This window comes from Vipera ursinii (genome assembly GCF_947247035.1).
Source record: "Vipera ursinii genome assembly, chromosome: 6".
NCBI lineage: Eukaryota > Metazoa > Chordata > Lepidosauria > Squamata > Viperidae > Vipera > Vipera ursinii.
This window is the reverse complement of record NC_139515.1, coordinates 66,715,069-66,741,841: the sequence shown is the minus strand read 5'-3', so window position 1 is coordinate 66,741,841 and position 26,773 is coordinate 66,715,069. Positions and strand designations below refer to the sequence as shown.

General features: G+C 35.7%; 1 protein-coding gene and 1 long non-coding RNA gene across 2 annotated transcripts in view; one reads left to right on the top strand and one right to left on the bottom strand.

Moving 5' to 3' along the window:
- The window catches only part of ABTB3 (ankyrin repeat and BTB domain containing 3), a 228,730-nt gene that overhangs the window by 200,177 nt on the left and 1,780 nt on the right, over positions 1-26,773 (top strand). Inside the window, exons 12-18 of the mRNA XM_083365622.1 lie at positions 1,593-1,771; positions 7,078-7,183; positions 11,337-11,439; positions 12,530-12,611; positions 14,107-14,175; positions 14,487-14,600; positions 15,084-15,658. Coding sequence (XP_083221748.1) covers positions 1,593-1,771; positions 7,078-7,183; positions 11,337-11,439; positions 12,530-12,611; positions 14,107-14,175; positions 14,487-14,600; positions 15,084-15,293 — 863 coding nt within the window. The 3' untranslated portion in view covers positions 15,294-15,658. The remainder of the gene's footprint in view (positions 1-1,592; positions 1,772-7,077; positions 7,184-11,336; positions 11,440-12,529; positions 12,612-14,106; positions 14,176-14,486; positions 14,601-15,083; positions 15,659-26,773) is intronic.
- On the bottom strand, positions 17,088-26,205 carry LOC310642360. The gene is made up of 3 exons (XR_014492896.1): positions 25,793-26,205; positions 20,413-20,508; positions 17,088-19,757 (listed from the first exon to the last, which is right to left on the bottom strand). It is a non-coding gene; the product is annotated as an uncharacterized lncRNA (long non-coding RNA).

Here is a 26,773-nt window from a genome sequence, read left to right as displayed (position 1 = left end):
AAGCAAAGGTAGAGGTGAGAAGTGTGGCCCCAAGCAGTGCAAACCACCTTGTGTAAAAAATTATCCTGGCAGACAGTAGGCAGTTCTTACTATTACAAAATAATTATATAAAATTTCAACACCAGGTGCTTTACTTGCATAAAGCCACAGCACCAGGGGTTCCGTGTGGAATTTGTCCTGCCTTGTTTATTTCAGAAAGACTCATTCTCAATTCTCCGATGGTTACCCAGTTCTTCTTCCTGCACTTTTTTTTAACTGCAGAAATTCTCACTTTTTTTAAAAAATGTGTGGAAGTGTTCAGTTTCTGCAACTTACAATTATTCTCCCATTTCTTTTTGAGAAGTGCAATTCTGATATGGCGCAATTATACTTCAGGCAGGTAAACATTGCAGGGTACCATTTTACAATCCTTTCATTTCTTTTAATTATCCTTTTAGTTAGGACTAAAAACACTTTTCCTAATCAGAAAAACTTTTTGGGCACATGTCTTAGAACAATGAAATAATAATAAAATGATTCTGTTTTATCATTGTCACTGCAATGTGTTTTTTCTAATTAAACCAGCTATTTTGTAATCAACTCTAAAATGCAAGTTACCTGTTTGACATTCCATGGAGAATTATATTTAAATTACGAAACATTTAACAAACATTATTGTTTCAAATGGCTGCTCAGGTAAATAGAGTTTTGTCAGTTAGCAGAAGTGTGGAAAAACATAATAAAATAAACTTGAAATTTGCAATATCTTGATTGTGTAGAGCAGATTTTCCCACATTAGGTTCCTTCCAGATATGAAGTTTACAGTTCCATTAATGCCTTAACCAGAGAATTCTGGGAGTTAAGGTCAACATACATGGAAGATGAGATCGAAAAAGACTGCTATTAAAAGATAATTATAGTGGCATAGTGGTTAGAATGCAGTATGGCAGGCTAACTCTGCCCACTGCCAAGAGTTCAACTCTGAAGGTTGACTCGGCCTTTCATCCTTCCGAGGTCAGTAAAATGAGGACCTAGATTGTTGGGGACAATATGCTGACTGTAAACTTCTTAGAGAGGGCTGTAAAGCACTATGAAGAGGTATATAAGTCTAATTACTATTGCTATTGCTATACTTCTGGTGGGTTTCCAAAAAATGAACAGTAGATCATTATTTATTGGTCATGATGGTTCCAGCTTTCAGTTTTAGTCCTTCAGGCAAGGTACTTTCAGCTAGGCATTCGCTCTCTCCAAACCATTTTCTCTTACCGCTGTTGCTCTATCCATCTGGCTAGGTTTTTGGATTTCAATGTCCACCATGAAGCCATTGTTACTCCTCCTTGTTCTTTTCACAGGCTGCTTGTTTAATAAAGGCAGATGACCTGGTAACTGTACTCAAAAGGAAAAGCACACAAAGCCATAAAAATTGGCAATGGATTCTCCATTTGTGTTATTGGCCCAGAATCAATGCTATTAGGCCTGATAATGAGTCCCAGGAAAGAAAATAGATGCAGAATCACATTCATAAGTCAAAGACCTGCATGTTATAATACTGATTCTGATTTTTTAAAAAAATAATCAATGGAAATTCTTGGAATACTTTTTGTTTTAAATAGGTGTTCCGTGGACTCTCCATACGTGGTTAGAATCTTTGCGAACTGCTTTTCAACAACATAGAAGGCCCCTCATCCAGTGCTTGCTAAAAGAATTTAAATCTATCCAGGAGGAAGAATACACTGAAGAACTCATCACACAAGGATTGCCTTTGATGATTGAAATATTGAAAGCAAGTAAGGTAGGTGACACTACAGACTTGTCATTTTGCAGCTCAGATAATAATAACTATTTGTAATGGGCTTTTCTGCTTTTAAGGCAAATAGCTTGTACAGCAAAACAGAAGCTTTTTACAACTGCAAAGATACAATTAAGTGTAACAGTAAAACTTTCACCAAAATATTGCCATTTAAGGCAATCTTTATAGCAGCAAGCCATCAAGTTCTACAATCCAGGGAAAATATTTTAGTCAGAAGCAGATTAGACAGTGTATTCAAAACGCTCTGTCATGCTTTTGTGTTTCAGATTACACTGCCCTATCTGGTTATCCTCTCTCTTCCTCTCCCTTATTAAGTAACACTTATTTTGTTAGTTACTTTATGTAATACACTTTCACACTGAAATTGCAAATTAGTTTCACTGTGATCTGCAATATTAGTGTAGAGGGAAAGCAAACCCAATTGGTTGCCAGTTTGAATGTAATGGGAAACAATTTGGGATAGCACAAAAAATGAATAATGAAGGGGATCATACAAGAAGAAAAGTTAGGGGGATCATAGAAGCACTGCTCCATGAATGGCTTCACATTGAATGCCATCCTGTTTGAATAACCATGCATTATTGAACAAGCAACTATTGGTTGGGTTCCCATGACATCAGAAGTCAACCCCTGAAAATTAAGCCAGCATGTACGGCATTTAGTGGGTGTAACCAAACAAGCCTTTTATCATGCAATAACTTGTCAAAATTTCAACAATTATGTGGGACGCAACTGGCATTTCTGTTTGGGAACATTTATTTTTTTCTTTATTCCTACCATTTGTGCCTACTACTTTCACATTAAGAATGATAAGAAAGAGAAGACATAACAGCTGCAGGATTTTTGACTAGGGCCCTCCTTCTGGAGACACCACCCTCCCAAATGCATAATGTATCCTACCTGCTACAAAATAAATATGGCAGATAAGTCAAGTAAAAGGATGTATGGATAAAATTGGCATTTTTAAAAAAAACACAAAACCTGAACAATCTACAATGGAAGTGAGCCCTGGAAATGTAAATGTGGAATTGTTAGGCTATTGTGGAACTGTGATGTGATATGTGATGCTATTGTGGGTTATATTTATTCTGATTTAATGGAACTGTGTGAGCTACCTAGGAGTATTATGTATAAGATAGGCAGGCATATATGTTTTCTAAATAAATAAAAATAAATCTCAGGTTAGAATTCCTTAGAAGAAGAAAGGAATGTATTTAAAGTGAAGACATTGCGAATGGATTAATCTGATAAATCAGAAGTTCTCAATTCTTGGAATAGATCCATTCAATGCAGTGCAGCAAGGACTGCATGTTGTATTTAATATCACAGATTGTTAAATAGATTTCTTAAAACATTTATTTTTAAGGATTAAATTTCTCTTTTCATGGAAAACAACCAGTCCCAAGCAATGTTCTGCTGGTTAAAAATGAACTGTGTACAGTAAAAGCAATTAATATTAATAATTTGACTAAAAAATCAGATTCTAAATAATTTGTACAATTTTTAATTATTTTAAAAACTTTTAACTTCCAGACTAGAGTACTACGTCAGACCTGGAAGATATAGCAGTCTATATCACTGTGGTTTAATGCCTTAAAAGGAAAATAATAATAACTGAAATGCATATTTGGTTTCCTAGTATTATTTTGATAAAATATGCCCTTTGAAATATAAAACAGTATAATAATGAAACATGCATTATTCAGAGGAATAAAAGATTTTGGTTGTTAATACATAAATGCTGTTTCAAGGAAATATCCCATCTATTTTGGAAAGTACCCTGGTGGAGATTTGTTATAATTTGAAATTAAATACACTTTTGTCTAGATTATTCATGTCTCCATCTCTCTCACCCAGACAGATTTTTTATGGTCTAGTGACTATTGTAACCTATATATTACTTGTCATCAATGTCAGTACTTCTGTATCTAAACAGTTCAGAAAATCCAGGATCCTCAATCTTCATAAATGTGCATCTTGCATTCTCCATATGAGAAGCAAACATCAGGTACACTAGTGTGGCATGCCAATATACTCATAATTAACCAATGTCGCATAAAATAATTGATTAGCATGGTGTTGTCTAGAAACTAACCTTGGATTTGATGGATTTGCGTTTAAATCCTTACAAATGATTCCTCCTAAAACATAGTTCATCAGTGACCCTTCTGTTTTGTTTTGTTTTTTTACGAAAAGGAAATATTTACTGAAATTTCCCAAAGAACCAAGAAGTATTGATTCTGGATCTTGTATGCCGTCTTTTGATCTGAAACATTTTCCTGGACCTGAATTTTTGAGGCACCAATTAAAAAAAACACTTTTTAAACTGAAGTCTTGGCATTATTCCCAGTAACCACTGAAAGACATTTTATGTATCTCATTTGATTAATGGTATTCTCTTTGGCAGGGCTATAATTTAGTTTTGTCAAAATAAAAATCTATTTCCTTAAAGTTGACATTGCCTCTGGCTGTTCTCTTCAGCATCTTAGATTCCCTACTTTACATATATTGACTAGTATTAATGATGTATTGAATTTAAAATCTTCTGGTAGAGGTTTTTCAAAGTAGTATTTAATCATGAAACACTGATACTGGAGATTTTCCCCAAAGACAGTTTAACAAGTTTGTGGCAATCCTCCTTTTTGTGTTAACAATACCATAAGTTCAGAACGGTCTCAATAACATCTACTGGAAATCTACTTTATTAATTTATGGCATAATAACAGAATCTTGAAAGCCTGACAGAGATTCTTTTTCTTCATCTTATACTAATGACAGTCAAGGTAGGGCAAACTTGAATTTCTGGCTTAATCCCCCCTCACTTGCAGGTTCTAAGCTTATATTTTTGTAAAAGTTGTTGAGATCTTTCTTCAAGGCCACCTTCATACTCCTCTGGGTGTGGCTGGAAGAAGATGATAATCACATTTGTGTGGCTTATGACAAACTGAAACTCCTAGAATATAGTTATCTTTTAATCAGTAATCTCCCTTTCCCAGTTTGTTTTTTATTCACATATGGACTGATTTCTCAGAGACAGGAAGAAAAAAAATGCATGCCTCATTACAATACATAATGCAGTTGTCTTATAAAAACTCAGGAATTGCTCAAAGGTTGAAAGCATGTTCATCTGAACAATATTTATAAAGGTTCTACTGATATCAACACAATCTTCATCATCATTCTTTCATCCATTCATTTTAATATTAGATGGCTCATATTTCTTTAGTTTACAACCTGTCTTTCTGCCCATTTCTGAAGAAATTAATTTTGTCTTGACAAAAATAAAAGATATTTTTATGTCATCAATTCATGGTCACCAAAACTTAAAAGAACTGAAAAGCAATTTGCTTTGAATGACAGTGGCTGTGTATATTGTTAGTTAGGACAAAAGTAGGATGAAAACTATAATTTGATTATTTGGGTTGGTTATTGCATTTGGATTCTAGCCTTGCAGTAAGAATGCCTCATTTATAGACCAGAAACCTCCAAGTTCATAGCTTCAATGGACTATTCAGCAATAGAGAGTTATTTTCATCTGTCTTGCTGCAGCCATTGCTCCTTCCTCTACTAGTTGATTATTTGAAATCACTGGCTACAATAACATATACCTAAAATGCATTTATTAGCTTAGTATATCAGAAGAACATCTACCTAGACTTTTGACACTCATTATATTCTCTTTAATAAAATGGTAAAACGTGCACTATACTACTGTTAGATGAGCTCACAATAGACCACATGACCTCACTGAAAGACTGCTTGTTAATTGCTCAATTTCAGCTCGGACAGCAGTATTGTACAGAGTGTCATAGAGTTCTTTTTTGGGGCCTTGTGCTATTTAGTAATTTTATCAATGATTCTATTGAGGAAGTTTGAGAGAATGCTTTTCAAGTTTGCAGATAATGCAAAGCTGCCAAGGATGAAGAAAGAAGAGAGGAAAAAAAATGAAAAAAGATGTAGACAGGCTTGAGTGATAAGCTGAAATGAATAGGGTGAAATTTATCACAGAGAAATGTAAAGGTCTGTGAGTAGAAAGAATTGGAGGTAGGAGGAGAAAAGGATAAGAGAAACATGTAAAAAGGACTTGGGTGTCTCGGTTAACTATAAGTTAATCATGTGTCTGGGGTATGATGCAGCTGTTGGGGGGAAAAAAGTCAAATACTGTCATGGTGTGCAAGAAACATACATTCCATGTCATGAGAAATAATACTACTCTGTCCTGATTGTATCCCACTTGGAATACAGTGTGTGTGTGTGTGTGTGTGTGTGTGTGTGTGTGTGTGAGAGAGAGAGAGAGAGAGAGAGAGAGAGAGAGAGAGAGAGAGAGAGATTTCAGAGTAGCGTCATCACGATGGGAAGGAATCAGGAAACCAATTCTAATGAGGAATGGTTAAAAGAACTGGGGATGTTTAGCCTACAGAACAGATGATAAGGAGAGATATAAAAACTTTCAAATATCTGAAGAACTGTCTAATAGAAGCAGGAACAAACTTATGTATTGTCCCAGAGGTTAATATCAATACCAGTGGGTTAAAACTTATGAGGAATAGATTAAGCTATATTATCAAGGAAAAACTCTTGACTGTACATCTGTAAACTAGTGAAATAGGCTACCAGATTAACTGGTACCAATTTCTTAACCAAATGCATATTTTCCTGGGGTTATGCTGCAGCAGTGGAGGAGAGAGACAGTCATGGGAGAAGATGCAGCTGCTTTAAGGAGTCACATGTGATACATGAATGTCCTCATATGCTTTTTGAAGTATGGCATAGCACATTTGTGTCTCTCCTTGGCAGCCAACCTTCAGTGCCTGATGCATGGATATATGCTGTTAATCCCCTTTTTACTAGAGTTGCCAGGAAACGAACATATATTTACAGTTTTATTGAGCTGTGAAGTTGGCTTAATTTCCTCTGAATTCTCAGGTGAAAGGCATAAAAACAGATTTACATTATGTGGTTTTATCAGAGTATCATTCTGCCTGATGAGGCATAATTACCTATAGCAGTCGTTCTCAACCTGTGGTCCACCCCTGGGGGGAACACAATGTCATCACAGGGGGCCCACGAAAGATTGAGGAAATGTTATGATTTAATCTTGAGTTAAGTCTTGGTGGTCTGTGGCTATGAAAGATATTTAAAGGAGGTCTGTTATGAAGAAAAGGTTAAGAACCTTAGTAAGTCAATATCTGCTCACATTTTAGATCCTCAGCAACGTATAATATTCATCATTTCCTGTGATTGAACCATAAAACATTTGTGTTTATTTTACTGCATTTTCATTTCAGAATGAAGTGATTAGTCAACAACTGGCTGTCATTTTCACTCATTGCTATGGACCTTATCCTATTCCCAAGCTTACTGAAATCAAACGCAAGCAGACATCTCGTTTAGGTAAGTGTGCTGCCTGGGATCTTTGGTTTCACACTCACACAAACAAAAGAAAGTCAGCAGATGAAAACAAGCAATATACACTATTCAATATAACCACTGGAAAGCTCAACATCACTATTTTTCTTTCCTTCCTTTCCATTTCCCAATCAAATCCCAGTCATTTATTTCACCAATTTTCTACTTTGGAATATGGGTAGACTTTAATAATGATTTTTCTCCTAGAGATCAAGCTAAGAGACAACACATCATTTACTCTGTTTAGCAGAACTTACATTCGCAACAGTGATATGCTGACAGTTCTGTTTGAGTTTAGCAGCCACCTTTTTCTTTAGAGTAGTTTAATATGTAACAAACAATTTGGACATATGAAAATGGAAGGAATCTGAAGCAGTTGGTATATTTGTATGTTTGTATGGGTAGCCCAAATGGAAGGCATCTGAAGCAGTTTGGAAACTTCATTTGCATTATTTTAAATTTCTGCAATATACAGGTAGTCCTTGACTGAGCACCATTTGTTTAGTGATTGTTTGAAGTTACAACAGCACTGGAAAAGTGACTTATGATTGTTTTTCACACTTATGACTGTTGTAGCACCCCATGGTCATGTGATCAAAATTGGACGCTTGGCAACTGCGGTCATGCGATCAACTTTTGGGACTTTCTGACAAAGTCAATGGGGAAACCAGATTTGTTAAAGACTGCATGATTCACTTACATAAAATGGGGCAAAAACTCACTTAAAAACTATCTCACTTGGCAACATAAGTTTTAGGCTCAATTGTGTTCATAAATCAAGGACTATCTGCATTTTCCAGATTTATTTGTTTTATTATTATTAATCTTCTCTAACTTTGTATCTTCTGTAAGCTAAGACTGGCATGATCACTGTTATTGAAGCTGGAAACAAATTGTATTAAAAGAGACCTGGCTTATATATTGATGTAAAATATATAACCCCACCCAACTCCTTTCTCCAGACTTTGGCAGTTCATAATCCTCCCTGCAGGAAAAATAAAATAATGTATAACATTCAGTTTTATTATTTAGCATATGGCAATCTTGAATATAAAAATACGGCACTCCAAAATTTATCACTGTGCTCAGAAATGTTGCAAAGTGCAACTGTCAGTTTGAGCCTTTAGACAAAGCGAAGAAATTGGTTTTTTTTAATACATATTTTATTAATTTTCTAATTTTACAATCATGAGTACTTAATTAATAACGTGTTATCTGGGTCTATTGGTAATTCAGTGGTACATATTAACTTTCTCAGTCTAGTTCCAATACTACACCATCCAGTGCTTCCTTGGTCCTGTCTTCTTCCGATGATAAGCATTTTTCCACACTGGGCAAATACAATTCTTGTTACTGTTAATACATATACAATTAAATATAGACATCTTCATCACATTTTTCTGGTATTATACATAATATCAGTTTATTATATCTTTTCTAGCCAGAACATATCTCAATTGCATTTGCACTTAAAATCCATTTGTTCTATCAATATCCTGTTTTTCCCACTTTAAAAAAGAATTAATTTCCCATCAATGTTCAAAATATCTATATCGTTTGTAATTTTCTCATAATCAATTATATTTGGGTAACTAAAAACTTCCCTTATTCAAACCCTTTTAGAATTTTCATATTTCTCATCTCATAACAAAGTATATTTTAGTTACAAATCCTACACTAATTATAATAATACTTTTATTTCTAAAAGTTATCTATTTTCTTAACCATATTCAAACACCTGTTTAATAGTATAATATCCCATCTAATAGGTCAAAACCTCTATTTTCTTCACTTACTCTATCTTTCTTCCTTTGCCAAATAACTTTCCAAGTCAGTACATTTGAATCATCAAGTAATTCTTCCTCTGTTTTTGTATATATTGTTTGGAATGAGGAAGACAATTTGATTGAAGTATTTTTGGAAGAATGCTCAACCCATTTACCTTTATTAAACAGCCTCCATCCTTTTCCTTCAGTTTTTCTTTTCATTTCTTGTTTGTTGATATTCAGCATTTCTCCTACAGCTTTCTCATCCATTCAATCAGCTCTTCTTCCTTATCTTCAAATATGTTCTGAGATCTTGACAAGTAAGATATCTTTTCCATTTCCTGTGTTATCACTGCATCTTCTAATTTTTCATTTGTCTGTATCTGTCTGTTAATTCCTTCATTTAGGGCCTCCATCATTGGTTCAGTTTCTTCTAATTTTCCTTCTGTTTTCTGGATTACTAATTCCTTCTTTGTAGTCATTGTTTGGATTTGTACCGTATATACTTGAGTATAAGCCGACTCGAGTATAAGCCGAGACCCCCAATTTCACCCCCAAAAACTGGGAAAAGTTGTTGACTCGAGTATAAGCCGATCCGCCGTTCTGCAAGCCTCCGCCACCGGCGGAGGCTGGATCCGCGCTCTGCAAGCCTCTGCCACCAGCAGAGGCTCGATCCGCCATTTTGCAAGCCTGAATACACAGGAATACCCTGTGTGGCCGCGGCTCTCGGGGAAGCCCTGGCTGTCCGCTTCCTCGCTCCAGGCTGCCATTCAGGGCCCGCGCGTTCCCCGGGCAAATCGCGGCGCCCAGCAGGCGAGGAAACACGCCCGCTCCAGTCACCCCCCCCTTCCCTCAGGAGACGTGAAGCAAGTGACCGCCCGGAGCTTACCGAGGACTTGCACGCGGCCGAGGCTTCGGTGCTTCCAGGATCGCGCGCACCTCTCCCAAGCCGTCGCCGTCCGGAGACCTGCCGAAGTTTGGGGAGGTTTGGGGAGGTGCGCGCGCACCTCCCCAAACCTCCCCAAACGTCGGCAGGTCTCCGGACCTCCGTGCCCTGCCTGCCTGCTTCTTTCCGCTTTTAAATAGTTTTAAAAGTTTTTTTCCCTTTTCCCAGCTGCAGTCTGCAAAAATAAAAGTTTCCAGGAACAACAAAGAGTCTTATCTAAGTCTGGGCTTCTAGTCACGTTTCCTTTAAGCGTACTAAACTGTAGTGCCATGATTCACCACTAGATGTCATTGACACCATCTTCCAGTTTTCCAAATCGAAGCCTATTTTACAGACTTTCAAATATCTTTTCTAAAAAAGTCTCAAATTTAAAAGCTATATATCTGTATTAATTCCAGATTGATCTTGTAGTTTTCTCTATTTTCTCCCAAAACAATTAATTCATTGATGATCTTTTCCTGAGGGAGTGGGGCAAAAACTTCCCTTCCCTCTCTCATCAGGGAGGATTCTTTGCTTTGGGCATTCATTTTTCCAGGAGAGTAGTTTTAAGGTCATAAACAGAGGATAAAGTCTCACCCAGTTCCATCCACATTGCTCAAAAATTGCTAGTTAGTGGTTATCTTTGGTTGCCAGCAGCTTCTGACTGGCCACATGAATGTAGCCAGTCTTTTCCCTGCTGGTTTGGAGGGCTTCCTCAGATGTAGCAGAAGGGCCGCCCCCCTCCGTGACCGACGAGGGTCCCCTCCTTCGTTGCCTCTCTGGGGTGACTTTTGACCCTTTTTAGGGTCCCCAGCAGGGTAAAATCAAACATGGGAGCCCCGTCTTCCTGTGCCTGTCACACCACAATGCCTAACCGGAAGCAAGAAATTGTTTTCTTAATACTGGCCTTGGGTGTCCTATAAAGGTAGCAAACAATTATTTTTACATTTTTATTTCATAGGAAAGATGCTTGTGGGGTTGTCTTCCCAAGCTAGCACAATAATTTGATTATTTGGGGTGCTACGGATGGACTTGGAAATGGGGAATCATTTCTCCTTCTGTCTTAGGTAGCACAGTATCTTAGACTGCCCTGAAGCATGTCTGTCATCTTTAAAAATAGTTTTAGAATCTCTTTCAGTGGCTTGGAATGCATTTTGGATGACAATATTTCGGTATATGCCCTATGAAGAACATCCTACTTGAGCAGGGGGTTGGACTAGAAAACCTCCAAGTCCCTTCCGACCCTATTAGTTTATGTTCTGTGTTTTTCAAAATAAATTCAAAGGTGTATTCATCTTAAATTACGCTTTTTTGTAATGAGGACCAAATATATTGGTGTTTTAATTTACTCCAATTAAAATGTCTTTCTCTTGTTTTTTTTGTTTGCTTTTTTTCTTTGGGGTGGTTTTTTTTAAAAAAATAATCTGTTGTTTTTTTGTTATTTCAGATCCTCATTTTCTCAACAATAAAGAGATGTCAGATGTTACATTCCTTGTGGAAGGAAGACCATTTTATGCACACAGAGTATTACTATTTACTGCATCCACTAGGTATTTATACATATTTATAGATGAATATGGCATAAATTTGGTTTTAGTATTTTGGATTACAAAAGGCAGATAGATTTATGAGTTACCCAAGAGGTATTTGCAATTAAGTTTATATTTCTTCATTCGCTGAAGAAATTGCTGGCTGAAAAGTGTGCTAGAATCCAGAAAGGGACATGAAAAGCACAAGGAGAAAGAATACAGATCAGTCAGTAGTTTGGTAGTCTTCTTAGGGAAACTATGTTCATCAGTCAAAATATGTTTCTGCTCTAATGCTAAAAGTCTTACGCTAAAAATCAGTATTAACAATTCAGCTCCAGATTAAAGTTGGAGAAATATGCTTGCCATTATGAATGTAGAGTCATTGTGGTATGCATGATTAGACACTAGTTTTCCTACTAGCTTTGGAGCTGAATAAAGATAGACCTTCCTGGACAGTACTCCAGCAATCCTTTTCACAACTGGAAGGATACTACCAATTTTTTTACAATTATGAATATAAGGCATTGGGAGCCAAGCATAATTTTTCCTCTTTGCCAAGGCCTTTTCTTCTCTGAAGAAGAAAGGTGGGCTGACTGTTGCTGAAGGTACTTGAGATGACCTCAAGAAGCTATTGCTAATTACTATTCTCTTACCCTTCTCTGAAGCACTTCAGTTCTTGGCTACCTTCTTCTTAAAAAGGGCGGTGGAAGTGAAGAAATTAGATATTTCTTTAATATCTAATTTGGCCTTTCTGAGTCTTCTGCCTTCAAAATGAGATGCCAGAATGACTACTTAGCACAAAAAATGACTATTTGAAGAAGGCTAGCTAGTACAACTTGTGATCTGGCATTCCGAAATTAAGCAGTTCATAGCTTTGGCTGCTACTGACAGACCCTGGAGTATACCTTTTCTGCATTAAAAAATGCAGAGTAAATGAGTCTTCAATACAAGTATTGTCCTTGTATGTGAACTTTATACCATGCGGTTGCAAAGGCTAGTTTTTACCCCAAAACTTTTTTTCCCTTTTCTTGGTGATGGTGTATTTTTTACAAATTTACAAATTACAAATTGTCTTGAAAAAGCAAATATATTTGGATGTTTCTGTTTAAAGGTTTAAAGCCCTGTTGTCCAGCAAACCCGCATCTGATAGCACTTTCATTGAGATCAGCTATGTGAAGTATCCCATTTTCCAGGTAACGTGAAGAAATCTCAATATAAATAATAGAACAAGAGAAATTTCCTGAAATATGGACTCTAATTACTGTTTTCAGCTTTGTTATTAACTGGAACCAAACTGCATATGAATGACATTGATCTACTTTATGGCCTGGTTATAGAATTAAATATTTTAACATTTATATAGGAATGGTGATCAGGTTTAAAAAGTGAAATTATTAACAAAGTTTGAAATCTGACTTTTATCAGACCTTAATTATTTTGTAAATAGCTCAAGGCAGTGAACCTACACCAGGGGTGTCAAACATCTGGAAGCCACGCCCACCCCATTGCCAGCAATGGCTAAATAGTCCCGATATGTCTTGCGAGATCAAGTGACATCGCGAGTTTGACATGTCTGATCTACACAATACCCCTTCATTGTCCTCCTATTTCCCCACAAAAACAATCTTGTGAGGTGGGTTAGGCTGAGAGAGAGTGACTAACCCCAAAACACCCAGCCATTGTTTCACGCCTAAGGCAAGACTATACTTACACTCTCCTAGTTTCTATACCAACAGCTTAAACACTACACCAAACTGCACTTTTCATCTGTCCACCATAATTGCTTCTAAAGAATTTCTTAAGTATCTGGGGCACCATCTATCCGATCAGGAATATATCTAAATGTTAAGAAACCCAAGAGAGGCTCTTTTGAACATACTTTCTTGCCTTTTTCCCTGTTGCTTTCGTGCCTTCTCTCATAAGCTGCATTTGGTTCTCACTTAACCAGCAGTTCAAAGCCATATAAAGATGCAACTTTTTCACAGACTTTTAATTCTTCATTGATTTTATGCCACTTCTAGTGCTTATTTCAGTTTATGTTTTTAGTTTTTATATTTTGCTTTTTAAATTTGTTTGGCTGCCTTTAGCAATAATAAATCAATCAAATGAACATTTTATTTCAGAAGTGAGCTCCTTCAATTACTGACATTACACATTTCTTTTTTAATTTCTCATATTGAGGTTTTCAGCAGTATGAATAATTAAGTGTTCCTTAATTATTTTGAAAGAGGTATGTTAAAGAAAAGTTGGCAGGTTTAACTTGCTTTTCATAGGATCATGCCTGGCAGAGATTTACCAGGTGAAGACTTCTCTTGTGTTGCATTTGCATACTATAGTGAAATTTTTCCTTGCCCTGCTTTTGCATATCAAATTTCTTCCCACAAAACTGCTGCTAAATAGAGAATATGAGCTCTCTTAAGAGGGAAATTAGTTGTTAATTTTCCGGTTGCAGCCAGTAGGTTTCCTTTATCAAGAATCCTTGAGTAAAAATAACAGAAACAAGAATTACTCACCAGGCATAAAGAGTTAAGGGTTGTCTTTTCAATATATCCTAAAATGTATTAATACTATTTCATTCTTTTCTGTTTTCCATTTTGGAATAACATTGCTTTATCATTTTTCCCTTGGCGTTCAACAACTTCAAAAACAAATGTATTTTTGTAATTTATGGATTTTTTGTGGTTTCAGCTTATTATGCAGTATCTCTACTGTGGAGGTTCAGAGTCTCTTCTCATTAAAAACAATGAAGTTATGGAGGTAAGAGGCATCTTGTACTAAAAACTGCTATTATTATTGTGTGTGCTAAATTACTAGATTTGGCTGACTGAAAATATTTGGAACTGACATCAATGATAAATTAATTGAATTGATTTAGCAGCCTGGAGTTTGATGAAATGGGCATCTGTGTAAATATGATCAATAAATAAATTAATAAAATCAATAAATTAATAAAAAATCTTTCCTACATGTAGAATCTTTTTGACTCATAGATTTTTTTATTCCTTTCGGTGCCCACAAAAATGGTTACCCTCCCCAAACCTGTAATAATCTTTTTTCTCATTTTTCAGCTCCTATCTGCTGCTAAATTTTTCCAGCTTGAAGCATTGCAACGTCACTGTGAGATCATCTGTGCAAAAAGTATCAACACAGAAAATTGTGTGGATATTTATAATCATGCCAAGGTAACCCAATATTACTGCTCATATATATTCATTGGTGCAAATATCCATGCTCAGCCTCAGTAGAAAATATCCTTGCACAGGTGTTAAGGTCTAATTGTTGCAATCCTGGCCTAATTTTTGCCTCTGCTTTGTTGCATCTTCCCGTGCCATTACAGTGAGAAATTGCATTGGCAAAAAACCCTAATTTTTCCCTTGCCAGAAGTATTTAATATTCCAGAAGGAAAGATAAAATAGTTTTTTTTTCTGGTAAATTAGTATCAGGAGGTCAGATTAAATTCAATGTTGTTTGTTCTAAGTGAGACATTTGTCACATAGACTGTAATACCCATGAAGTTGTACCTTAGTTTGCCAAGAGATATATTGGATACTGTTGAATAAGCCTAAAACACAGTGAGCTGAAGAATTAGCTTCAGTGAGCAGTTACATTTTGTATATTTATTTGTGTTTCTTTTTCTCTTCCTACCCTTCATTATCCATCTTCAGTTTCTTGGAGTCACAGAACTAGCTTCTTTTTGTGAGGGTTACTTTCTAAAAAATATGATGGTCTTAATTGAAAATGAAGCTTTCAAACAGTTGCTGTATGACAAAAATGGAGATTCACCTGGCCAAAATGTTCTACAAGATTTACAGAGGACGTTGGCAACACGGATCCAGTCGATTCATTTATCATCCTCGAAAGGCTCCATTGTATAAAGTTCTGGAAGTTTTTGAAGTTTCATCAGAGACGCTGCACGTGAAATGTTGCTGTTGTATTATCTTAAGCAAATATATAATTCTTTTCCTACTGGAATATTACATTGCGGTTATGGGCCAAAGGTGCTGCCACTTACTTGAATCTTCTTTTGGGCAAGATGTTGTGGTACAAGTGACTCCTGGGCATTTTTGGAACTACAAGGGTGCGTTGGTGTCCTGTGAATAACTGTTATTCACATTCTGGATGCAGAAGTGCTGTTGTGTAGCTAATGCCAGCAGAAGATGGGCTAAGTGCTGATAAGAGCAGAAGCCCTGAAAGAACAAGGATGCCATGGAACAATTCTTTGACAAAACCAACACATCAGGTTTTTATTATACAATGTTCTGTTCTGTTTGTTATTTGCTTGTTTGGGAGGAAAAGCTAAGTCCTGTAATAATTCCCACTTTCAAAATCTATTGTATTACACATTTAAGAAATATAGGACTGGATTACTTGCATATTAGCAAAAAAAAATGATAAGACTGTTAAAAATGTGAAAACATATTTTCACAATTTGTTAGTGGTGGGATTTTTTTAAATGGTTCCTAAATACATGGGATGGCTCTAAATTGTTTTCCCCAAAACATATATTTAAAATTGAATGTAATATGTTATGTTTGGTTATTCTTGTTTTTAATGGTGAAACATGCAGTGTAAACATATATATGAAAATGGATCGGTTCATCGGCTTTCTTTAAAACTGATATAATCTTGCCCAAATGTTCTGATTACACCAAAGAGGTGCAATTACCAAGAATTTAATATTTGGGGTAGGGGGAAAATCTGCATGCTAGTTGTGGTTTGGGACTTAAAACAGCAATGAAATTCAACATGCATTTTGCATGGTAATGGTACTCGTGAAATGTTGTTTGTGCTTAATTTTTCCAAGCAAAATGACAATGCAATGTTAGTTCACTGTCAATTCCATTTGTGAAGTTATATTTCAGGATTTATTTTCTAGATGCATACAGTTCCCACAGAGCAGAGATTTAAAGATGAAGATTTCTAATTATATATGAAAGGTCAATCCTGGGTCTTTATTAAGGGAAAAGATGGTATTTTGTTACTAGGAAGAGGTTATGATCAAGATGATTTATTTTAATTATATATTAAATATATGCTATAGAGTGATTTCTTGCCATAAATTCAGAACAAGTCAACTATATGCTTATAGAGGCCTGTACCAGGCCTTGGATTATTCAGTGACAAATATTTTTAAGACAACTTAATAAGTGCCACACAAACTCGACAATGTTGATTGGATCAGTTGTTATTTTGTGGACTGCAGGTGCACTAGATTCCATCAGAATCTTTTATCATGCTAACTTTCCTTTGATAAAAATGAATTATGGCTGGTTCATAAGCTTTGAAATATTCGTGATGATGATGGCGCAAAAGAACAATTATATTCTTTTATAAAGGTGCTAGTTCTCGTTTAAAGATTTTTTAAAATATATATATATATACAGGAATCCAATTTTTGTAATTGAACGTAAGAAAAGAAAGCTCTGGACAATCCTCCTTAGTTGCTACATAAACCATTGTAAGCAACAGCACTTTCAAAAGTGCCTAAACTACCTTAATGTTCCAGAGGCACAGTTCGGGGACTGAACAGTCTTGCCCAACTCTGCTATGTGTTCTGTAATTAGCCTCTTCCTTTCTCTGAATGTTGCAGTGCTAAAGAAGTAAGAAGCTGACCACTCTTGTGGCTGCCTTGTTGAAATCTTTCCCTTATGGCTGTGCTTCCTAGAAAGTAAGATAGCAGATGGGCTGTTGTAACATCAATCTGAAAGCCTCGTATTCATTAATTGCCAAGTTGCCAAACAGTGGTTTAGGATGTAGGATCATACAGCACTAAAAGTGTATAATTTATTATTATTATTATTTCAAACTAAGGATGCATTTTAAGGCCAATTCTCGCAACATGGTAGAACCAGGCCAACACAATGAACCACAATATGGTTTGTTTGGGCATAGCACGTTATAAGAACCCCACCATTTATTTTGTGAAGTCAGATTTAGAACTAATCTTGTAACGAGAATCTAATTTAATCTAAATAGTTATTGTGATTAACATTTCTGAATATAAGAAACAAAACAAATGGTTTTTAAACTGTGTGCATGTCCTGTTCAGCCCTGAGGGCTTGTTCTGTTTTGAAAGGAAAAAGGAATGATAAATGGCATTTGTGAGTTAAGACATATTTCCATCTTAGCGGTACTGGCCTATAAATACCAAAGGAAGTGGGGCAGGGAAGAAGAAAAGCTTATAGATGGATCCTCTTGATAAGAAGCTTAAAAATCCAGAAATACAGAGACTGTTGCACAAATCTTTGAATTCTCATATAATGGAAGAAAGCTACAGGTAGTCCTCAACTTACAACGATTCATTTAGTGACTGCTCAAAGTTACAACAGCACTGGAAAAGTGACTTATGACCATTTTTCACACTTACCACCGTTATAACATCCCCATGGTCACATGAGCAAAATTCAGATGCTTGGTAACTGACTCATATTTAGGATGGCTTCAGTGTTCCAGGGTGATGTGATTATTTTTACGAACTTCTGACAAAGTCAATGGGGCAGCCAGAGTCATTTAACAACTGTATTGTTACTTAACAGCTGCAGTAATTCACTTAACAGCTGTGGCAAGTAAGGTAATAAAATGGGGCAAAACCCATTAAAAAACTGTCTCAGCAGTAGAAATTGTGGGATCAATTGTGGTCATAAGTTGAGGACTACCTGTACTTCTCTACTTTTTCAGTGTGGCTGCCAATGGCCTCTCCCCTCTTATTGACCCAGGCCTTGGAGGCTTTCAAAAGCACCACCATGTTTAAGGAGGGCCAAGTGAGATCCTTTCTGGGCTACTCAGCCATGGATAGCAGCAATTACATTCTTTCATCCTTTTCCGACAGGAAGAGCATGCTGCAAGACAATGCAAATTAAAATTGCCTAGCTACAATTCGCTGAGGGTTTGTCCAACTATACTGCTGTGGCTTTTCCATGTTGTGCAACTGTCTTATCACATAAGTTCTTACATTCTGGGACTCCTGGTTATCTACAGGGAGAGAGAAAGAAGGTGTTTATTTTTCTTTCTTTTTCAATGCAAATTAATAACAACAACTATTTTGGTTACTGTTCCAGAACTGATGTCATGTTTCAGTGTCAAATTTCTATTTTACATATTTACATTTCTTTGAAATTGAAAGTATACTTACCTTTTATTGAAGTTACAAACTGATTGAAGGATTTAAAATGAAGATAGTATTGGTTTAGTATTTAATCCGCATGTAATTAATTTTATCTATTTTCAATGAGCTGCCTTTTGATAGACAATGAAGTGGATGTTTCATATTTTATGCAACTCCTGTTTGGTATGGCTACAGGTCTCCAAAGACTTACAATTCTGCCACATCAAAATAAATAGACTTTAAAATTCAGCATTCAGGTTTTTCAATGCACCAATGTCTGCAGTTTAAAAGACCCATGACATTTCTTCACAATAAAAGTGATGTGTAACGGTGAGATATGATTTCTTTTCTTAACAAGCTGACATTAGCCAGCCATTACAGACTATATACACATTTAGTTATGCGCACACATATTTTGTATACACATACATATACATTTCTCAGATACCTTTTTTGCTGAGTTAGAATAGAGACGACTGGAAATGACACGTTTCAAAGATTCATTACCGTTAAAGAACTGACTAGAATAAAGTAATCAAAATAAGACCAAATTCCAGCCATAGCTGTCATACTGCACTAAAGATCCTATCTATTTCCTGTCTCACACTTTAGTATGATGCTGTAGAATATTCAAACCTCAGTGTGGCTGTGTTCAAAATGCAGTTTTGGCTACATTCAAAATACAGTTTTGAGAGTGAAGTAATTTGCTAAAGGTCTGTGTTATCCAAAGCTCTCCCTTTTCCTGGCAGTAAAAATAGAATAAACAGTTGGAAATATAATGATACCTCAAATCTGCTGACTGAACTGATCTTGCTTCTACTTTTTTCTGTCTCTGTTCTCTGAAGTTACACACAGTCTAGTCTTAAAGATCAAAAAATATACTATAGCAATAGCTCAGGAAATATCCTAAAGATCTCTTCCATAGATACTTGGATACTTTTTGAATAAGCTGAGATTTTCTCCAATACATTGCAATCTAAAATATTAAACTATCATATGAGACTTGTACAATTCTATGTACTATATGTACAATACATAGATCAGAATAACAGAATAACAGATTGGAAGGGACCCTGGAGTCTTCTAATCCAACCCTCTGCTGAATGTCAATTTCAGACAAGTTGCTGTCCAGTCTTTGCTTAAAAGCCTCCAGTGATGGAGCACTCCAACTTCTGAAGGCAAGCCATTCCAATTGTTCTGTCAGGAAATTTCTTCTTATTTGTAGGTTGCTTTCCTGCAAAGCACAGAGTGCATTGATAATGTTATCTAATTGGATAATGAACTGTCTGGAAGAAAACAACCAAACTCAGAGAGCAGTAGGATCCTGGAATTTGTATGACCTAGATGGGATTTTCTCTGCTTAGCTCAGTAATAATGAGGCCAATCAGAAATAAATGCATTTTTGATTGCAAATTGCTATGGCAAAATGAAATTGAGCATTACATATCCTGCTATTTTTGTCACTATCAATAATGGTGCATTGCATTCTCCTGGACAACCTTCTCCTCACATTAAAATTGTGATAGACTTAATGCATTTGGGACCAATCTTATAAGTGTGCACAAGTCAACCATATTAAAGAATTGCCACAAGAAACAAACAATAATTGTAACCCAATATCCCCCAAATTACTGATGTGTTGATGTAATTTAGCCTCTGGCCAATGAGATGAAGAGAAGATCCACACTTTGGGTTCCTTTAATTAAACAGTGTCATTTATCCAGAACCAGGAAGTGTGCTTTTTCTGTTGTGATCCCTGTCTTCTGGAATGTAATTCCAGAATATAAACTCTGAACACATATCAAAAATGTAATTCCCTCTCCCCCTTGAAAGTTCATGGAAATTATATTCATGACAGGAACAGAAAAACTGTAATTTTCTTGTCTTACTCGTTGAACTCTGTACAGGATTCTGATGATGTCATCCTTTATTAAGGTGCCTCAAAGTTTTCCACCAAGACATCCATCCTCTGTTATCAGCAAAATCTATTATGGAGGAAAAGATGAAAACAGTTATGCAATGCTCTATTTTTTGTAATAGAAGCACTTTGTGATTGCCTTTAGAAAGCCACATTTACTTTTGGATGAGAGTAAAATGCAGAGAAAAATATTTTTGTCTTTGCTTATTTTTACATTAATAGAAAAACCGAACGTGTCAGTAGTGCAGAAATAGCACCAGGCTGATAGCATTATATTTGGTTGGATTAAAAAAAACAACACAGCATATCTCTCTAGAATGTCATTATAACTTCACTGACCTTCAAACAAAAGGGCTACTTTCACCGATGTTTCTGTCATATCCTAGTTTGAACAATGTCACAGCAAGTTTTGTAAGGTTTTTTTCAACCAGTTACAATTAAAGCAATTAAGAAGGCAGATAGAATTGTCAAATGATCGGGAAAAGTAAAGGGAAGGTGAGATCTTGCTAGGGTGGCATTAGAGGTTGAAGCCAATAGTTCAGATATCCTGAACCCAAGGTCCACAGAGCTCAGCCATAGCCATTAGAGACTAGAGTATCTGCAAATTTGGAAAAATAGGGCAGATAAACAAAAGTGGTCTGCATCAATCTAGGATTCAAATGTCAACTCAAACCATAAAATTTAGAGCAAAAATAAAGGAATAAGGTTTGACATTGAAGAATGTCTATAAAAAAGCAAGGACCTAGAGATCCTTCTTAAGCAGATGTGGTTCAGTTAAATGCACTATCACCCTTGCATTCTGAATAGTCAAACAGGCCATCTTGGCTCTCTTCTTTGAAGTTGCCAATGTCTCCTGAGGCTAAGTTAAAAAGAGTTGCCTAAGACTTTGGAGAACTACTTGCTTTATGTTGCCCTCTAATTCCTGTATTGTCCAGGCCATGCTGACTGGGGTTAATGGAAGCAGGTTCAACATTGGGAGGCAACAGGTTGGGGAGGTTTAAAATAGAGAGTGCCAAATAGATGGACCGGTAGTTTGTTGTTTTACCAATTTGCTGTACACATCTCATTAAAATATTGTTTCTTTAAGATGTTTTTGACTACACCATTGGCTGAATTGATATAATCAACATTAGATTACAGTTTAATATAATGTGCTAATGCAATTAATATAAGGCAGTCATATAAAACTCAAATATTGTGATAGAGGCCAAGCAGTAGATGATGGCCTTTCTCTTTTTTTAAAAAAATTGTTATCTGAAGAAAGGAAACATTAAATACAGTGATTTCTCAGCTGAGTCTAAAATGCTTCCTCCTTTAAACTAGGAAGCATGTTATCCTGCTTTGCAGGCACACTGGGATGTTAAAGATATAAAAGTGGATTGGCTCATCCAGTATTCAATAAACTCATGAGTCATGCAATATCCTGCAAAAGGAATACATAATTCTAATGAATGATCTAAAGTTAAAAGCTGAAAGCAAATATGGAATGTTTCTTTTCCTAAAATGTGAACACTTTTAAAATAGTGTTTTAATATATTTTTAAAAATATATTTTTTAAAACCCAATTTTAAAATTCGATCTTGCAACTTTTAAAATAGCTCATTGTAACAACAAACCAGTAAAATTAGGATTATATTCCTCTGAGATCTAGCAGATATTTATCCAGACTCCTTATTAATAAGCATATATAACATGATTTAGGATCTACAGCATTAATTACTCTGATGCTTTGAGTGATTGGGCAGACTCTCCTAAAACTGCTACAGTGTATTTCCAAGATAAATATGCTTACAATACCAACAGACAAATAACTAAGCAAATAGAATAGGAGCTGGAAAGTATATTTGACTTATTTACAAGATTATGCTCTCAGAGATACTTGTCAGAGATACTTCGCTCTTTTCTGGGGGGAAAAAACCCTATCCTTTCATCCTGCAAATATTTCATCTGTCTCATTGCCCTTGTTCTAAACTAGACAGTTGGCCATTAATATGGTGCCAAACCAATAAAATTATATTCCAGCAGTTATGAAAATTTGAAGGGGGATTTCTATATTTTTTCACCAAAAAGAATAATATAGGCATGCTAAACCTCAATTTAATGCATTTCAATTAAATTCCCTCAACTCTAAATGTGTCAGATTCTCCTCACTACTTCCAGTGCTGAAATCTTGTATCACATATCCTTTGCACTCTAGAAAACACAAGAAAAACTATTTGAAAATAATTTATTCAGTCCTGCCCTAAATTTATATGATCAAAAGATGGTTTAGAAATATTGTTATAGTATATATAGTCTTTATTTAAACTGATTGATTAAGGCTATATAATACCAGACAATTTTTCTTCACCAGCAATAGATAGCAAAATATGTCCTTTGCTTTGGCAGAATAGCCCAGAACAATTCATCGCCCTGATTCTCCTCATTTTTTATGCACTTTTCTTCTGTTATGTACTATGGTATGGAAATAGTAAAATAAGATTGCGTTAATCATGGTCTGGAGAAAAAACATGAGCAGAGGTTAAAACTTGAGTTGCCAAGTCAATCCAGCAAATCATGGTGACACAAAGCTCTGGATTTGTATTCATTTTCTGTCTATAAATAGACTTATTTAAAAAAATCCATGGTGTTAGTAATGAGGTTTGAAGCTCAATAAATATTACAGATTGAATAGGGTTCTATTTCTTAATTCTGGAACTGTGTTTTAAGCTGCTAGAACTTTTAAGAGAACCTGCAGTTTAATGCATTCAGCCTATTCATTGTTTTTTGGGGGACGGGTAAAAGTGCAGATTTAGGCATGTTTTAACAGCTTAGAGCAGTGTTTCTCAACCACAACAACTTTAAGATGTCCAGACTTTAATGCCCAGAATATCCCAATCAGAATTGGAAAATTTAAGTCCACAAATCTTAAAGTTGTTAAGGTTGAGAAATATTGACTTAGAGAAATCAACATTCCACTTATTAAAAGAGAAACAGGGGCAATAGTAATTGTGGAAGATTAGAGAGATGTTGTAGGAGGGGAATGAATTTTAAAATAATGGATTTTAAAAGAAATATAGTGCTTGATTGTCCCCAAGGTGCTTTTTTTACAAGGCAACTGGATTTTTTCTTTGAAGAAGTTTCAAAGAAAACAAGAAAAGTCCAGTTGCCTCGTGAACAAAGCACCTTTGGGACAGTCATGACCTGGGTGACTGAGAATCTCCATATACATAGTGCTTGATTCAGAATAGGTTGGTATTTTTTCCTGAATGATTTTTAGTGAATTCAGACCAGCTAACAATGTAAAGTACATGCAACTTGTGAGTGAAAATGAAAGAGAAAATAAATTCTAAATTGTATCACTGATAAGGCATATAATAGAATGTGATCCACCTCTTCACTGAATTTTTAGTGATATGTAAGAATTATATAAACTTCTTTATTTCAAAGAGTAGCATGAAAATCCATTTCCTTCTACAACAAATACTTTTGTTTCCTTTCATTTTAGTTAACATCAAATGAGTAGTTTTAGTGACACCTGTTGTTCTGTCAATGCAATCTCCTATGTAAAAAAATGTATTAGTTGTAACTATGGGGTTTGTTGCCAAGGATTGCATTGATATCTAGGTCAGTAGTTGGCTGTTTTATGTCAATGGTCTTGTGGCACAAGAGTTAAGCTTTTATAGCTGTACTCAAAGTGTTAATTTTTGTCAGCTTCAAGTTTCAGCATGATGGCTTAATTGCTGTATAGATCTTACATATATTGATTTTGCAATAAAAGATAGAACAAAAATTTGTTAGGAACACACCAGGGTAATAAAAGAAGTAAAATATGTTGCATCTTGATATTTTTTAAAAAAATGCTTGTATTAATATGCATTCTCTATCCTGCTCAATTGATTGTTGGTGCTGTGCACTACTGAAGGAAATCCAGATTCTTGAGGTTATGCTTCTCAGTTGGTGGCTTTCAACTTTTGTAGTAATGAAAGCCTTTTCTAATCAGTTTCTTTACTGCACAGGACCTGATGGTTTACTCTGAATTCTTATCTTTTGGAAAGGATTCCAAGAGAACTCAAAAGCTACAGAGCAGCCGGGTGCTTATAGAGGTGAAACACTGCACAAGAACTGAGTGTGCCCCCTAGAATGTATCTCATGCTCCTCTGCAATGTTGGAATTTCCTGTAATACAGATTAAAACTCATAATTTTTTGGTTAAAATATGAATGCAGTCAGGCCAAGGGAAGATTTTATGTGACGAAGACAACTTCTGACTTGAAATAATCCAGAATTATAGATCAGAATTAATATTTGTTCGGAGGTGAATACTTGTGTTGGCTTTTCCTGTCCCAATTCTCAACCAATGGTTAAGTGCCTCAAATATAGGGATTTAAGGTTAGATATCTCAAGAATTTATACTGGTGGTCAGTATTGGTAGAAAATACTCCAAATCCTATTTTTGGATTTGTCTTTAATAAGGACCTGGCAGGGCGGAAGCAATGCTTTAATATATTTAGAAGGGACCACAAAAAGAATAACAAAAATACAGTGTATGTATATATTTATCAAATGACTGTTTCTGTATTTGAATGATTTTGGTAGTGTCAACAAGTGATTGCTCCTGTTGTGTTTACTGCTCTAAAATTATTTGCATGACTTCTGGTATATTAAATTCCTTAAGAAAGATATCTATCTCTAACCATATTATCTGTCTATACACACACATATATATAGTCAGCCTGCAAAACATTCTTGTCAGATCAGCCATGTTTTGTGTGAATTGTATATTACTGTTGTGAGCAACAATGGTACATGATCTTTAATTGTTAGAATTAAAATATGTTTTTATGGATAAACTTGTCTTGTGTGATCAGATGGCAAAATCCTATATTTATTAGCTATTGACTTTACAGTTTGACAAAAGACCGGAAATCTTCTTGTGACTGGTATAACTTCAGTTTAGTGTGTCATGTCAATCCTGATATGATGATTAAATTATAGTTGTAACAAAGCATAAACTAACCCAATGAATCAAGGTAATTGGAACGCATTCTGATGAGTCAGAACTCTTTTATGAGAAGTCACTAAAGGAGACATAAGAAAGATGGCAAAGCACAAGGAATAAGGAAAAAGTAAGCAAGAGAAGCAGGAAAACAGGCACAGCCATTTTTAAAGCCTTGATTTGTGGTGTCATAATTGGCTGAGCTTGCAGAATACACTAAATACCAGTTTAAGCTAGAAACCACTTTATACATCTGTTCACACCACAATATATATTAGTATGAGACATGCTGTGGTAAGTTGAAATCTTGTTCACCACAATTTCTAACGAACCATAAATTTATCATCTTTGCTGTAACAGATTTACATACCTACCATTCTGCAAAATTAGACCCTTTGCTGTGTTTGTCATAACAGTGATCTGCATATAAACTATATTGCACCACTTCGGTTTCTGAATTACATACAGTAGTTGCAAGGCATTTACAAAGTCTCCAGGGAAGTCAGATCAGATGTCAGCATTCAAAATTCTGCAGTGCCTTTATTAGAAACAAAACAGCTTAGCGAAACGGTGGGGACAAAACTTTCTTATGTAACATGCCAGAAAATTAGAGTACCGTACAAGTATAATCAAGAATCGACTCAACAGCAACTTCAAATTAAATTAAACATACCCAAAGATCGCCGAGTCCCTAATCAGCGATCAATTCTTGCAACTAGCTGTTTTTGGTTGGCATTATAGGGTACTTTCTGTTACGTGTTTGCATGTGTCAGAAGGTCATATTCGAGTTAGGCGGCCATTTAAATACTTTAAGAAAATAAGTAAGTGTAAGTTTGTGCTACTGCTAAGTTGGTAAGCCGCCCTGAGTCTTCGGAGAAGGACGGGATATAAATGGAATTAAAATAAATAAATAAATAAATAAATAAATAAATAAATAAATAAATAAATAAATAAATAAATAAATAAAATAAAAACAGTTTTCCTAGTTCAATATGGATCAGAAAGCAAAATGGAAATCAGTCCAAAGTACAGTGGTAACTTAGACATGAGATTTCCCATGAATTTTATTTAATTCCATCCCTTTTGGCGGTTGGGGTAAAAAGCGCGGGAGGGGGAGGTAACATTCAATCTGGTAAGAAGCCGAAACTTGCATAATACACAGAGAAGGAGGGGAATCGCTCCGCAGAAGGTCGCCCAGTCCAGGTTGGACTTAAAAGGATGTCCCTCCCGCCACTCAAATGTCTACCAGTGACGTTGCAGGGTGGGTGGGGCGTTGCTGAGATCTCTTTCTTGATAGCGAAGGGGCGGAGACTCATGTGTCGCTTCTTGATGACCTCACTCCCCGAGGCCTATAG